General features: G+C 41.7%; 1 protein-coding gene across 1 annotated transcript in view; it reads left to right on the plus strand.

The window, feature by feature from the left end:
• tbca (tubulin cofactor a) overlaps positions 1-17032 on the plus strand; it is a 43695-nt gene that overhangs the window by 13623 nt on the left and 13040 nt on the right. The window contains exon 2 of the mRNA XM_079582965.1: positions 16859-16955. Within this exon, the coding sequence (XP_079439091.1) occupies positions 16903-16955 (53 nt within the window). The 5' untranslated portion in view covers positions 16859-16902. The remainder of the gene's footprint in view (positions 1-16858; positions 16956-17032) is intronic.

Raw genomic sequence — 17032 nt, forward strand, 5'->3', positions numbered from 1 at the left:
CCCACTGGGTTACAAGGTCAAATACCCACAAATATAAACTATTTTTCCACATGAAAGTTACATAATGCAGCTTTAAGACACAAGGACATTAACAAACCTTACACTGAAACAACATCCGCACTAAGCATGGACCAGAACTATACTGAGGCTAACTGTCTAAAAGTGGTCATAGACAGATTTTAATTAAATGCAGATAAGGTAAACAGGCAAAGATGGACAGACCATCACTTTAAAGCCACACAGTGGGAACATTTCAGATTATATGAGCAACTAAAAACTATTGTCACTGTAAAACATACACAAACAGATCAACTTAACTGTTGCACAAAACTGTACAGTAAAAACGTGACACTACAGGACTAAACAAGAACCAGAACTCTGCAAGGCCTACACAAACAATAAGACCCACCAGGGTCAGACTTCATTGTGAATAGAAGACCTGCCATATTAAAATGATCCACAAAACACAGAACTAAACCAAGTCTTCAACAAGCCTCATCATCACTGCATGAACATTCACATGACTTGGTAAAACAGCAGCTGCACAACATTTAAGATGTTTAAATCATGAACTAAAACATCTAATGCAAACACAGCTCAGCACAGACGTGTTCAAACAAGGACAAATGACCTGCAATGCACACAATGAACACCCAGAGCACTGCGCTTCAGAGAATATGTACTCCTGTTCATCACATGCAATCTCACAAGAGAGAACCAGGTTACTACCAAGTCAAATACCCACAAAAATAAACTTTTTTTTCCACATGAGAGTTACATAATGCAGCTTTAACTAAGACACAAGGACATTAACAAACAGAACGAGAAACAAGCCTTACGCTGCTTTACCAAAGCACTGCACTTCAGAGAGTTCATCACATGCAATCTCACAACAGAGAACCAGAAAAAAGCAAACAAATAGGTGCCAACTGTGTCAAAACTGGACATTTTCACACTACAGGCTACACCAACAAAGACTTGTTCCCCACAAACAGTTAAGCTACTAGAACAAAATAGTTTTAAATGATGATTTATTTGTGAAGTGTCACAGTCGAGCCAACAAGTCTAATGCAAACACATTAGCAGTATCATATCTGACACAAAATGGCGGCTGTCCTTAAACACACAGAACATCGTCCCTCCTCTCACAAGTACAAACCCTACATCAGGTCTGAACCAGTACCAGAACACTACAGTAATGTTGACATGAATCAATACATTACATTTATAGGTAACACTTTATTTCACACTACCACTGATACATTGTACCTGCCACATTTAGTACAGTGTAATCTGCTCTGTAACCATGTGTTATGGTTACATAGAACATTACATTGTACTAAATGTGGCAGGTAGAAAGTAATCAAGGGTAATGTAAAATAAAGTGTTACCCATGTATATTCACATACAATAAAACCGCCTGAGCAACTGTCCTACAAGACACAAAATGGCTGCCTATTACAGTTTTGTTCCTTTAGTAACACAGAAGGTTTAGTTTACCTCCTTCACTAGTTTCGATCGCTTCCTGTGATCTTCTTCATCTCCCTCCTTCCAGAGGAAGATCACAGGAAGTGATTGAAACTAGTGAAGCAGGTAAACTAAACCTTCTGTATTACTAAAATAACAAAACTGTAATAGACTTAACCTAACAAGACAGTATGAACCTTTTACAAAGACGAAATGGCTGCCCACAGCACTGCACTTCAGATATTATAATATAAACACCTGTACATCACACACGCTACCACAGCAGAGAGTCAGCAAAAAACACCACCACACAGAGGCTAACTGTGCTCCAAATTTCACCCAATGCAAACAGGCAAAACCAAGAACAAAGACTTCTTCACAACAGTTTTAAATGATAATTTACTTGTGAGGTGTCAGAGTAAAAACAGATCAAATGTGTGTATTTGACCTTGTAGTGACCCAGCGGCTGTATATGAGTGGTCAACATGGCACCTTTACTTTCCATCACAGTGGTCTTTAAAACACTCCTAAAAGTTACACAATGAAGCTTTAAGTAAAACACAAGGACATTAACAGAACGAGAAACTAGCCTGAAATGTACAGACCATCACTTTAAAGCCACACAGTGGGAACATTCCAGATTATATGAGCAACTGAAAACTATTGTTAATTTCAAACATTCACAAACAGATCAGATAAGCAATTGCAAAAAGTGGACTAATCAGAAATACACGATGCAACTTAAAACACAAAACACCAACTCAATCTTAACCTAGAACATCAGAACTAAAGCAGAAATCTTCATAGAGAACATGTGCAATAAATCTGAATGTTCCACATCATGAAAGACGACAAGTCATGAACCAACAGGTCGACAGCATTGGCTGCAATAACAAACAGAGGAGCAGCATCCTCCCCCTCACAGCAGGTCTGAACCATAACCTTAGTCAGAACATTACACAATTACATTACATTACCTTCACATCACACAATAAAACAGCCTCATCACACACGCTCTCACAGCAGAGAAACACAAAAAAACACATCACCACAGAGGATCTAACTGTTAATAACTGGACCATTTCACCTAATGCAAACAAGAAATAAGAGTGTTCCTCACTAACAAAACAATTCAACTTCAATAAGATAGTGATTTGAAAAGGATAGAAAAGCCAACTTAATCTCCATAAAATCAGTTTTTAAAAAAACATGCTATTTTGTTTAAGAAACATTAGGTGTTAAGTGACACTATAAAACTGTTCCAAAACATATTTACAACATGACGAATGAAAAAAGATGAACCAGCAGGTCTAATGCAAACACAGTCCCAGAATCAAAATGGCGGCTCTCCATCACACAGACACCTCTCACGAGGAGGAACATTAGGTCTGAACCAGTACCACACTGAGACTGGACCATGAGCCAGGTCAGAACACGACAGTAAAGTTAACATGGATCAATAAAACAGAGCCCTGTTACACATATGAGACACAAAATGGCCGCCCGTGTCCTATTATGCAGATAATAGCACATGGAAGAGACGTAATGGCCGCCGGAGCATGAGACGCAACTTCAAAGGCACAGTGACATAGAAAAAAAGCCTACTAGCCGTATTAGCATATGAAGAAAACAGAGGCCTCCATCCACAACTAAACCTACAACAGCGTGATAGCACATTTAGCATCTTTATGCCATTATTTTAGCTCTATTATGTGATCACTGAACATGTGGCACAGGGCACAGGGACAGAAAAAAAGCCTGCTAGCTGCATTAGCATATGAAGAAAACACGAGGCCTCCATCCACAACTAAACGAAAATCAAACTAAAGCCAACATTAATGAACTCCGTCAACCTACAACAGCGTGATAGACATTTAGCCAACAATAAGCATCCAGCAGAAGTAAATTAAATCACACAAAAGCCAGCCTTAATGCACAAGGTCTTCAAACACCACCTGCTAGCAACATTAGCATCTGAGAACAATAGGCTAACAAACTAAACTAAACTTAATCACAAAAAAGCTAGCACTTTACCCCACATTTGAAATAAACAGCAATTAAGAGAGTAAAACATTGTTTTTTCTTAACTTCTCCTGGGAAAGTGGCTCTTTGCTGAAAGTCAAAGACGATCAGACGGTCCTTTCTCCAGCCGAAGAAGATGTCCTCAATCAAAAAAAAAGTCCACACAAAAGACGATAAAACTCACAAAAGACTACAAAAGACTAACAACCAAAAAACAGTAATCCAATGATCCGATGATCGCAAAGGCAAGCCAAGGTTTGAGAAGACAAAGCTGGTTCACTCACAAGTGACTTCACCCGAAGTCTGGCACGTTCTGTCCTCTCCCCCTTCTATTTATAGACTCCAGTGAGTCACAGATAGCGCAGTCTCTCCACCAATCAGAGCGGAGGGAGCGGAGGGTGGGGCTCGTGGGGGAGGGGAGGGGCGCTGTTACTGGGCAGAAAATACACAGGGATGGGAGGGGCTGAGGAGACGTGCTCTGAGCAGAAACAGACACAGAAACAGCCTCCGTTTGGACATGATTAGTTTAGTGAGTTTCAGGACTACAAATATAAACCAGGACAGGAGAGATTATTTGTTTCTGAGATACTTATATCTGCACAAGAGCTGTGTGATCAGGGGAGAGTTATTTTATCACAATTCTTAGTAGATTTCTGTTTCTCTTTGGCTCAATGGTTAATCACTCAGACTGGAGTTTGAGAGATGTAGTTTCTAAACTGGGAGTTCTTTGTACTTTATATACAGATATTATACAGATATACTTTTACTCCTGTGATGACGTGATTTCCAATAATTAAATAAGACATGTATTATACTGATGGAAAATATTTGCTCTTAAAGAAAGGACAGAAAGTGGCCAGAGAATTGCATATTTGCATTTGCAACAATAGCATGACATTTATTGAACATGTAAGTCGTTTTTATTGGGTTTACTCAAATAAATCAACACAGAAGCTAAATCTGTGGAATAGTGGTTCATTGATGACTGGTGGAGATGCATAATGAGATCCTACATGTGTTTGCCTGATCGCTCACATGATTTAATCACACTTAATGTAAGTAAAGTCAGAAATGCCAGGCACGTTGGCGCCTTCTGTATGTGTAGTCACAAAGTTTTACTCAATGTTAAAATGATTTTTATTTTTTTTAAACATGTGTTCCATTTGTGGGAAATAAAAAAGGCGCGACAGCGCCACCTACAAAAGTGAAAATACTCCCATGAAAAAAAGATAAACAGTATGTTGACCCTTCACCCCTGGACACAACAAATGTAAACCAATGACAGTGGGCGCGATAGCGCCCCCTCTAGTTTGAGAAGAAAAAATGCATTGGTAGTCAAACAATTAGTTTGTAGGAAATGTATGTAATTTGGCAGAATAATAGTTGATGGCATCCTGATAAAATAAGCTAACAGGAACCACACGGTGTTTTGTACGGTGTTGCCATGGAGACGACTGAGGCCCACCATGTTTTTCTGACGGGACAGACACATAGATCTCACATTATACAACATTACAGCGCGTTAGCGCCCCCTGTCAGGAGCTTGTGGCCAGTGGTCATTGAAGTACGGCCGTACAACGCTGCTTGTGAAACAAAAAAGATTTGGGGCGCGCTAGCGCCCACTACAGGTTGGAGCCATTATTCGCATGGACAGGCTAAATATTTAGTTTTGACAAAGATTAATGGCACATCAGGGAAATAAAATGTAGTTGGCGCGTTAGCGCCCTCGGTAGGGTTACAGAGGCGCGGCAATGGAGATGCAACAATCGAGGCACAGACGGTGGTCAGTGAAATAGAACCCGATGCTGCTTGTGAAATTAAATAGATTATGGGCGCGCTAGCGCCCTCTGCATGTTGGAGACATTATTCACATGGAGGCAAAAAATGCCGTTTTCATGTTTACTGACAAAGATTAATGGCACTCAAGGGCAATAAAATATAGTGGGCGCGCCAGCGCCCTCTTCAGGTGGGTGCCATTATTCACAAGGACAGGCTAAAATGCAACTTTTCGTCTGTGTTTACTGACGGATTAATGGTACATCAGGGCAATAAAATGTAGTGGTGTTACAGAGGCGCTAAAGGAGGCACGGCCCGCGAGGGCCGTTCGATGCCGCTTGCGGCTTTAATTATTATTATTATTTTTTTTTTTTTTTTTCTTCTCCCCCCCCGGAGGCCGTTTCGGCCACTTCCCACTGATGAAAAGTCCTGAATTTTTGCCCAAAATTCAATTAGGTGAAAAAAAAAACCTCCACATCTCCAAATTTCAAAAATTCAAAAAAATGGCGCGTCAGCGCCCCCTGGAAAAACGACGTTAACATTGCGGCCTATGGCCAGACCCCCCAAAATCCCGAAAACCCCGAAAATTTTAGTTCGTCGTAGACGAAAAAAATTCGGCACAGTGATTGGTCACATGGAACCAAAAAAAAAAAGATATTACGCGGTTGCTAGGCAACCAACAGTATGGCGGCCATCTTGGCCAAAAGAGCGACCTGGCGCCGAAGGCGCCTTTTCGTGCCCTCACATTTGAACGAACTCGTCCTAGGGCGTTGAACGCAGCGACTCCCCGGTCGCTCCAGATCATCTACACATGTGGGGCATTAAAAGTTTTTAAAAACTTTCTAATAGGATTTCCGGTTTTGTCATGGCAACGCCATGAATTTGGCGTTCGTTTTTGGCGTTCGCCGTCGCCTTCGAAGAGTCATAACTCGCACAAACTGTGGCCGATTTTACCGTAACTTGAATCGTTGGTCGAGTCGTCGGCCCCGGATGTTTTGATATAGGAATTTTGAAAATGGGCGCAATAGCGCCCCCTGCAGAGCACCGAATAAAAATGAATAGGGAAAAAAAGTAAACTTTGTCGTAGACAAAAAAAATTGGGCACACACATCCGTCACGTGACCCCGATCAAAAAGTAAATTATGGCCACGCCCATTTTCCCACCGTGTTGCCATGGCAACGACCCGAAACAAAGTTTGGCATAGCCAAACCAAAATTGGTACACACCTTCGTCATGACCGTCCGAACAAAAAAGTACATTACGTGGTTGCTAGGCAACCCACACGAAGTCGGCCATCTTGGGAAATATCACGTGATCTGGCGCCGAAGGCGCATTTCTTGCCTTTGCTCTTTTATAAACTCAACAGAGGGTGGCAGTGATAGCAAAACCACGTAGGGCGCGGCAGCGCCCCCCGGTTGTTGCGGTGGCGTGCGACGGCGTGCGCCAACCGGCCAACGCTGCTCGCGAGGGCCTCTAAATGCCGCTTGCGGCTTTAATTATTATTATTATTATTATTATTATTATCATTATCATTATCATTATCATTATCATTATCATTATCATTATCATTATCATTATTATTATTATTATTATTATTATTACAATGATGATTTAATTTGTTGATGATTTTAATTTGAAGTGAATTTGTTGTTTGTTTTTCACTTTCCGTTTCCAGTTTCCCACTTTTGAAGTTTCTTTCTTCTTATCGTGCCCTTGTTGTCATCAGAGAGCTCGTTTAATGAAACTGCTCCCTCAGTAGTCCCTGTTAGAGACCCACAGTCTCTAATCTACTAATCAGAAAACTCATTTTTCTTGCCTATAAGTCCCACAGCACGGCAGCACTCGCGTCCATGTTTTCCCACAGTTTGTGTGAGCAGCGTACAGTTGTGAGCCACCCTTTCTCCCATCCAGTCGGAGCCAAGAGTGGGGAGGGCAGCCACAGCCAGCTGGGTTGTAGGAGTAATAAAGAAGGAGAATCAATAGGGCATGCAATGGAGCCAAGGTGCTGCCATTCATCACACTGCCTCCCTGACTCCCATCATTCATCATGCTCAATGAGGCAGCAAATAGGAAAATGACTATTTGTATCAAACACATCTGCACTCATCCACCAAGGTATTTTATTCCCATTAACTCCGCAAGTAAAATACGCACAAGCTTGTTGTTTTTTCCTCCTTCAGTCATTGCGTGTCTGGTGTGTTTGTGTCTTTTTGTAAAAACAGACAGGATTCAGGAGCATCTTTGCAGTCACCTCTGTTTCAGCCAAACCATTTTTTTCTGAACCACACCCATGTCCCACCCCGGCCCGCCCCTCCCTCCCAGGTCTCCAGTCCTATCATCCTTTATGTGCTGTCATTGGCGCCTTTTCCTGGATGTCTTCATTGCTTGGCTTTGGAAGCACCATTTTGTTTGGTATTTGGGTTTATGCTGGTGTAATAAATCTCTGTGTTTGACTGGAACGCTGCTCGTGTTATTCCAGCACATCACAGTCACGCCTTTGCGCTATAAATTACCCGTACCAGGTAAAGACAGCCGTGTGGCTCAGCAGCTAAAGGCCGAATGGGATGCAAATGTCGAGGACTATCATCATTATAGTGTAATACCCCATGAAATGGCAGGATCATTACAGTCTATGGTGAGATCATTATTGTCTATGAGCGTTATGAGGTTCTGGGGAATGGCAGAGGGAGCCTGTGTGTGCACGTGCTCAGCTCTCAGCTTTTTAATCCTGCTCCTCACCCTTTACATTAAACTAGTGCTGTTTGTTTTGAGGCGGCTCCCCTGGTGGCAACCCCATCACATCATTATGAGCCTACCGTTTTAATTGGATCTGTCAAATTCTAATTAAAGTGGATGATCCTCAAAACACAAAACATAAACAAGCAGCCTCTCATTACAAGCACAGTAATGCGGGTGAAGCCATTTAGATATGAGAAGAAAAGACAGACAGCAGAAACTGCCAGTTTATGAAATTATCTATTACATGGCATCCAAAGTTCAGATCACTTCTATACCATTGTTTACAACTTATCTGTTTTCACCTTAACAATGACTTTGTCCATAGTTTGGACAACGTTGATATTATCTGAGTTTAATCCTGTCTGTTTCATATGTGAGATCTACAGAAAGCGAGGGGCTCCTCATTGACTCATGGGTTTCATTTCATTTATTAATCAGGACAATGTACAATTATAGTAAGCTCATGAGCAAAGATGACTGTACCAGACTGAAGCTTTTTCAAGCTAATTTCCGACTGCAGTCCTCAGGGTTCATGGGTGGTTGTTCATACTTTCAGTCAATTTCCTTCTTCTCTAAAGTTAGAAGAAGCATAATTTGCATTAAAGCACGGCCAAGCATGACTATTTTATACTATATAATATACTTTAGATTTGCAAAATGGAACTTTTTATACGGGAATCAAAAAGATGATAAAATCTTGATATTTGTGCGTAATTGATCTTTTTTGTGACCCAATGGCTGAGTGGATGGTGAGCGTGGCATCTTTACTTTCCACGGTGGCTATAGGATCAGTTGTTTTGTAGGTTTTTAGTGAAAACCTACCAGAAACTCTCATAACAATTGATCCTGGAGCCACCGTGATGGAAAGTAAAGGCGCTTTGCTATAACCGTTCACTGGGTCACTGAAGGTCAAATACGCAATCATAAAAAAGTTTTCCGCAAAGTAACATGGAAATGAAATACATTCATGGTAAGAGACAATAATACTATCCTGGGTGGCTTTGTTTATATTTACAGTCAATTTCCTTCAAGCCGGAAGTGTAATGCATTAAAGAACAGTCAAGCATGCCTCTTTCAAGCTATACAATATACTTAAAATAACATACATCCAGAGTAAGAGACAATAATTACTATCCATCACATTCACAGAAGAAGAAATGCTGTCAATGTATTTAAAAACAAATGACAGAACAACACCTCTGGTAATGCTGCTGTACAGTTCTAATAAATCTCAGTCAATACTGTAAACGCTTTGTTGTGTTTAACCTGTAATCCTATCTTTTAAGCGACCCTGTCTGTTGCTGGGATTGTGTCGGTCTGACTGTACAGAGGTGGATCCTTATCATAAAACACTGCACACACCTCTGCCTCTTTTCTCCCATCTGGCCCGGTGCCGGTGCCCCATTTCCCCCTGCTCTCCTCTGGGAGCAGCCGGCAAAGTCACCGCCTGCACCAGCAGCCCTTTCAAATTCATAAAATTCATGGGATTTTTCACAAATGGATGAACACAATTTTCTACCAATTTCCTCATTATGCAAATATGTAAAATAACGCAATTAGGCCAATTACGCTTCCACACAGTCCCAAATTTAACCATTTAAGACGTAATTGCAGAAACTATCAAATAATTACCGCTACTAATTGTGAATATTTGTGACAGATATAACAAATTCTCTCACAAATTACGTTTTGTTCAAGGAGCCATTGAAACATCTTTTTGGTGTGGAAAGTGTCGTTGCGTAATAAAGTGAATTGAGTATGCTAGTTATCAAATTTGAACAATTCATAAGGACATTATGTGAAATGATTAGTTTAAATTGGTCCAGTATTCAGACATTATCTTAGTGATCACTGGTCATTTGCCTGTGACGGACACACCTCTCACATCGACCCTCATGACGGTCCTTGTTGAAATACTGCTTTTGTATTGTCGGGGAGACCGGGGCTATTTGTCACATTGCTTTTTATAGCCACACTAGAGGGCGCCGTGTGCTGGTACTGATATATAACATGTGTATTGGTATTCCCCTTCTCTTCCAATAATAGTAATCTCATTTGCACTGAAGACATGCGGAGTGGGCACATTTGAATTGTTTTATGCCTTTCCCCTATTTTAATGTTTGGGCTATTTTTGCATTGAGAGCTTTCCTTTAGTTAGTGCCTTAAAGGGATGATTTTAAAAATGTTAAAATTAAGTATTTTCCTCCCCCTACATGTTCCAGCCATGTCCTAATGTATAGAATGAGCTCAGACCTGTTCACCACAACTGCCTCTGAAATCCTGCACTGTCACTCAAGGTGTTACTTTGGGTCCGAATTGCCGTGAGCTTAATATAGCAGCTGCAGTTATGCGTAAGACCTGAGGTGGCAGTAGTGAGTATGAAATGACCACCTTGCATCTAGTCCCTTTAAATAAGACATTGATCTGAAAGACAGAAATATTAGCTTTGATTTGAGCCGTTTTAGAGCTAGCATGCTAAAGCCATTTGTATAGCTTACAGTGTTGGTAAAGTGGACACTCGGGGATATTTGTCACAAAAACTGAGGGGTTATTTGTCACATGGGGTATAACAGGGAGGGACATGTTTTTTTCTTCTGTGTTTAATATGTTTTTCTGGTCACTTTATTTCAACATTAGCTTCTCTAGAGGCTGTACGTTTTGGTCATTTTAGTGAATTTGTGCATTTTACTCCTCAGAGCAATTTGAAAAAAATGTTTTTAAAAATGAGCATTTAGTTTAAATGAGTGTCATGTGACATTGCATTGGGACTGTTTTAAAACATATTTTGTCCTTTTATCTTAAAGGAATAGGCCACCGTTTTTACATACTGAGATATGTTCTTACCTTAGCTTTGACGAGTTGAAGAGTAGTTTGGCATCCGCACAGTAAAGTGAAGATTACTGCGCGGATTTCGAACTGCTCCTGGTATTATTACGCCTTACAATATAGTTCCCCCTTTTATCCGCTTAGAAAATCCACATTGTTTAATTTTGTGTATTATACTTTGTAGTGTAACACTTCACGTAACCATATTTAAATAGGGAAAACGTGGAAGAGCTTTGTAGCTTCTATCTTCACCAGTTTTGGAGCTATAGTGGAGAGGGGGAGAGGCTAAATGCTAACGCCGTCTGCGCTGTGTTTACGTGACTGAAGGCACGGGTGAAGACCAGACAGGTCCTAAAGAACTCGTCAAAGCTAAGGTAAGAACATATCTCAGTATGTAAAAACGGTGGCCTATTCCTTTAAAAAAGGTTACAAAGGTGTATCGAATTTCAAGTTAACATAAAAAAGAACATTCAAAACAATAGTGACAACCAACCCCACGCCTTGTGACAACTTGCCCAGCATATGGGGCACATTGTCACAGTCGATTTTGTTGTGTTATCTATTTATCACAACCTGATTATAAAAAAGAGGTCTACTTCAAGTCAAAGGTTCGGGCTTTCATTTAATGCCGGTCTGACTCTTGTGGGATTTTCAGTTGATGAGCAGTAAACTCTAGACAAATAGCCCCGGGCTCCCCTACTGCATACTTGTTACAGAACTAAAGTGTCTGACTTGGCCTTTCAAAACCATTGTCCTAAAAATGCCATTAAACAGATTTAAATGTGTTTAGTTTTAGTTCTGGAATAAACATTTTGAACAATGCTTTTTCACCCCGTTAGTGCCAGTGCAGGGGGACGTTTGTCTGCCGCTGCATCACAGGAAGGTCAAACGTGGACACAGACATCTATTTTAGCCCCATTACAAGACACCGGCATTAATAATTGTCCTGCTGGTGGCCCGTTAGCGGATTATAGATGTCCCCCCCCTTCCACCCCCCCACCCACCCCCAGGCAGTGATTTGTTTAATCCATGGAAATGGTCCTGGTGCTATGTAAACAAGCCGAGTGCAGAATGAAGGAGGTCGCCCAAGCGTGGCGGGAGGGCGCCATTTGTCAGGGGCCCATCATAAAATACGCAGGACGCTGCTAGAGATGCGATGTCTTCATTTTACATGGAGGGCAGAGAAGTTCAAATCCTATCTCCAGTCAGATTCTGCACAGGGGTCAGCCTTTATGGGCATCACGGGGGCCTGAATTTCCGGATAGAGGTAAGGCCTATGTTGACGACCAAATGTAAAAAATATGTAGCCTATTTATGTATTTATTTATCTGTTTGTTTGTTTATTTATGTATTTAATTATAAGAACATAAATAGATCCATCCATCCAATCCATTATTTTTCCTGGTGTGTCTGTTCTTTTGAGGTCCACCGCTAAATCACCGTTCTGACTTCTGGATATAGGCTATACCCTTTCTGCACAAAAAAGTGCATACAGATAAATCAGGGTATAATAAGGCAGTCTCTATACGACACACGGGGCACAATGGTGTTGTGATTGATGGGGAACAAAGTGAGGACAGTTGAGGGGGAATCCTTGGGGGACTGAGAGCTGGTGTGCGGCTGATGGTGGGTGCAATACAAGAAGAAGAAAAAACATATAAGAGGAGGGGCCAGGCCTGGTCTGAAGTCTATTTGTATGAGTAATCAGGCGGCCCGCTCACACCCAGGCCGCGGTCTCTCTCTGTCAGTCGTGTTTACTCACCGATTTTCTCAACAAGACAGCCATTGACACTGGATGGATGGGGCTAATCCGACACAAGGAGGAACAGCGCTGCCGAGGTTAGGTGGCTGAGATAGAGCACCCTCGACACACTCCCCTCACCTAATCTTCCGGCAAATATTTATCACTATCAATTTGGCCTGACTCTGTGACATTAAAATAGCCCGTATAGATAACCCCTGACTGGAGAATCGATGGAGGCTCCAAGCAACCCGTTCGGCTCCGTGTGTAGCGGACCATTGGATCACAGGGAGAAGGTCACAGTGGCACGTCACACCTGAGACCAAACAGGTCATTTGTTCTGCCTTCGCAGCTGAGCCTGGGCTGGACTGTGCGCCATGTAGAGCTGATAATAGTCTGCTGTACCTGTGGTATTGTGTTGTCTTTGAATTAGATTAGCCCATACACATTCAAGGCATTTAAATAAATAAATAAATAAATTAGCATTTCGATTCTTATGGCCAAGTAAAATAGGACTTGCAGTATATGCACATGGCGTTAAGTCATTTGTTTCTGGGTGCTTTAGGTGCCCACGTAGAGGATGGTGCTGCCTCGTCCTGTCCTGTGCGCTCGCGCTAATTGCGCACAGGCCTGCACGCGCACATTTCACTAATGTCAAATTTAGATTCTAGAGGCAAGTGGAGCAGCTCGAGGAACACGCTTCTCCATTTTCCTCCTGTGCCTTTTTCTGAGCTGCCGCAGCATTCTGCTCTGTCTTATGTGGATGCACATGTTTTGTGAAAACCCATGTTAAAATTTAAATTAAATTGGCCTGCATTTTATGACATATAGTGAGTCTATAGCTTCATGTGTACCCAACGTGCACGCCTGCAAGCTGCGCACGTGTGCGCCCCACAGAGGCACACTGCCACGCAGCGCATTAGAAAAGTCCAAAGTCATCCAGTTTGCTCTAATCATTACAATTAGTGTGAATTATCACCGGACTCTGACAGACGTTCCTTGTAACTCTCTTTTATTTCCAGCCCGCGCTAATCAGCGCCTCTCATTACAAACGCTGATTAAACCGCAAATTAGCCAGCAGCGGCCCCGTCCGCGCTACCACTGCATCGCTCAATATCAATTAAGCGGAGCAGGCCGTCTGTAGTCTCTCAGCGCTTCCAAATGCTTGATAGTGCCACTTATTAGTTTGGAAAACTCGGAAAATACCAATAATCAACGGCCATGAAGCTGTGCGTGCGGGCCGGGTTTCCCACAGCTCACTCCAATTGCCCCTCTGTTATTAAGGCTGGTCTGTCCTCAGCCTCGCGACAAGCTCCTTAAGATGACTCTCTGTTCAGGACTACTGGCAATTTTCATTGTCTGTGTCAGCCTCTATAGGCTACTGAAAACCACCGCAGTCAGTTCAGTTAAAGGGGACGGATTTGAAGCTGTTTTAAAAATGAAATTGAATCAGATAGTATCAGACCTGTGTCTTCCATAGCTTTTATTGGTCTGGTGCCATGAGCCTTATGAAAATGGCCAGGTTTGTAATACTACTAAAAACATGTGTTTGTGAGTCAGTGGGTGGTGGTGGTCGGAGGGGCCGATGCGCAGATTGGCTGCCTTTGCTTCCATCAGTCCCAGGGGTGGTTGTGGCTACAGTACCACGACCACCGAGTATGGCGTGAATGATTACAGTGTGGCGCTTTGAGAATCTTGGCAACCCTGGCTTGTAAAGCGCAATACATACGTGTGCCATTATTCTTACTATTATTATTATTATTATTATTATTATTATTATTATTATTATTATTATTATTATTATTATTATTATTATTATTATTATTATTATTATTATTGCAATATAACGCTTAAAAATAAGATTTAAATTGAGGTTTAAACAGGAGGGTTTCCTCATTCTCCATGAAAGGATGTGACTGTGACATATTTGTCATTGTACCACTGTCTAACTCATTCAGATGAAGTGGGGCTTTCAGTGTGTTTTAATGCAGTTTGGTAACCTGGCTAACACCAGACTGCTGTGTGCGCTCGAATCATTTCGAACTGCACAGCAGTCACTTCTGATTTTAGTCTGGCGTTAGCCTGGCTAGCAGTTTGGCCAGTTTGTTCTCATATAACAGCATCGCACAGTTATGTACGGTTTTGCCCCGGAAGGATGGGTCACATGCAGAAGACAAATCTCTCTACAGGATCAATGAAGTCTACCTTAACCCAACCTTATTGTATTGCTTTATAAGGTTTGAAACACAGTGCATGTACTGGATCAGCCCGGTGGAAAGATTAGCCTTAGCAAAGTTCACAATGACAAATATCGAACAATTTCAATTATGTCAAAATGGTCTTATATCTTATTTCTGCTGAAGTCTGATGTTTTTCCTAGGATCTGATGTTGCCTTCTCCAGTTTGGTGGTTACTGCCCCCAGTGCTCCAATGACCATGGGCACCAGTGATGCCTTCATTTTGATCCCCATGGCCTTCTCCAGCTCTTCTTCATGACATTAAGCAATAATGACAGGCTAAATAGTGATCAGTGAAGTCTTTACCATACAGTATAATGTAACTCATTGGACTTTTCACACACAGTCTATGTGAATCGTGTTGTCTGAAAGAGGACATCAATATACTGTATAATGTGCTGGGGTGATTTTTATCTGTCACATTTTAATAAACCCAAAGTTAAGGTCTAGTTTCTGCAAAACTACACGAAGGACCACGTGAGTTTTATAAATGCAAGAGAGAAAGGTGTTGTTTACCTTTGAAAATACAAATTCATTTAAAGCCCTTTGCAAAAACATTTTCTGTCCGTCTTTGTATTGGACGTCCAGACTATTGCATCTTCAAGTGTAATCTGAATCTCTATGAGAAACTTATGGTTAAGCGAAGAAGATATTTTGTATGAATTGTATGAAATAGTTACATGGGAGTCAGACTTGAGCTGACGGTATTGGACTTAGAACAGGACAGTGGACGGTCAGAGGAGGAACCATCATCTGCGGACACAACAGGGTCAGTGCTGCAGCGCTGAGTATAGTGTCCAGGGAGTGAAGAGCTCAGGAGTTAAGAACATGTGTTCCATGTGAGCAGAGCCGTTTTTTCCTATAGGCAAACTATGCAAGGTGCACAGGGCCCCTGCAACGTTGTTACGGGCCTATTGTCTCAAAGATGAGTCGAATCCACACGGTTCTCATGTGCACAGTTACTTACAGTAACTGGTTCTCTGAATGTCCCTCACAGGCTAAATCTCAGTGGTCAGACAGAAATAACCGCCAGGTGCAGGTGTCAGTTAGTTTTAAATCAGTGGTTCCCAAATTGTGTGTCAGGGTCCAGAGGTGAGAGAATGTGACCATTTGCCATTTTCAAAAGTGGGGGAAATAGGCTAGTGTCATCCTAAATCCCAGTCTCACAGTGGCTTAGTGGTTAGTGGTTCTCACTCAGAGGGACGGGGCCTGAATTGAGGTCATTATGTTCCCCTTTTTGCCCTGCACTACTGCACAGTGGAACTGTTTTGTAAATGGGTTTGCTCTTCGTCGAATAACCATGAGACGTGTACTGTAGGGCCCCCGTGTGGATTTTTGCTAAGGGCCCCAGAAGGGCCAGCACCGGCTCTGCATGTGAGCACTCGGTATGGCACCAAAATTGGAAATAGACCCCATCACTGTTCTACATCCCACACGCATCAAACTTCAGACCATAATTGTAATCATTGAAGATGATTTAACCTGAACTCTAACAGTAATAGGCTATAAATTAAGTTATAATTTATGATATTAGATTTCTATTCATTATGATATTCATTTTCTATTGATTGATTAAATGTCTGATATATGAATAAAAAATACTAGGCTACATTATGATTCATAGCTACAGTACAGGCCTGTGTTACGATGTCCTTCATAAAAGAAAAAAAAAATATTCAAAATATTTTAGACAAATTCACTTGTTTCTGTAGCCCTTGTAACCTACTTAAATTAGGCCAAAGAAAACAAAATCCCCCAAACTTTATTTTGTTCAGTTTGCAGGAGGATAAACAGTAGGCGTATATAGTAGTAGTAGTAGTAGTAGTAGTAGTAGTAGTAGTAGTAGTAGTAGTAGTAGTAGTAGTAGTAGTAGTAGTAGTAGTAGTAGTAGTAGTAGTAGTAAAATAACACATGTTTTGTTTTTTTCTCGGAGGCCGGTTGGATGATCTGTGCCTCAGTGAGGGGAGGGGGAGAGTTCATCCATGTCTCGATGATCGACTCGCCGTGTCTGGAGTCCAGACTCTGCTGCAGCTGCGCTCACTCTACACCCGGAGCTAAAGGTTCAACTGATCCATCTGTCTTTCACCACAACAATGGCAGATCCAAGAATACGACAAATCAAAATCAAAACTGGAATCGTTAAAAGGTAAGAGTCGGGATGAGCTGATAAATGTATTAAAATGTAAACGTGCTTGTAACGTGATCACTGTTGCTAAAGCTAAC

This window comes from Gobius niger, assembly GCF_951799975.1.
Source record: "Gobius niger genome assembly, chromosome: 2".
NCBI lineage: Eukaryota > Metazoa > Chordata > Actinopteri > Gobiiformes > Gobiidae > Gobius > Gobius niger.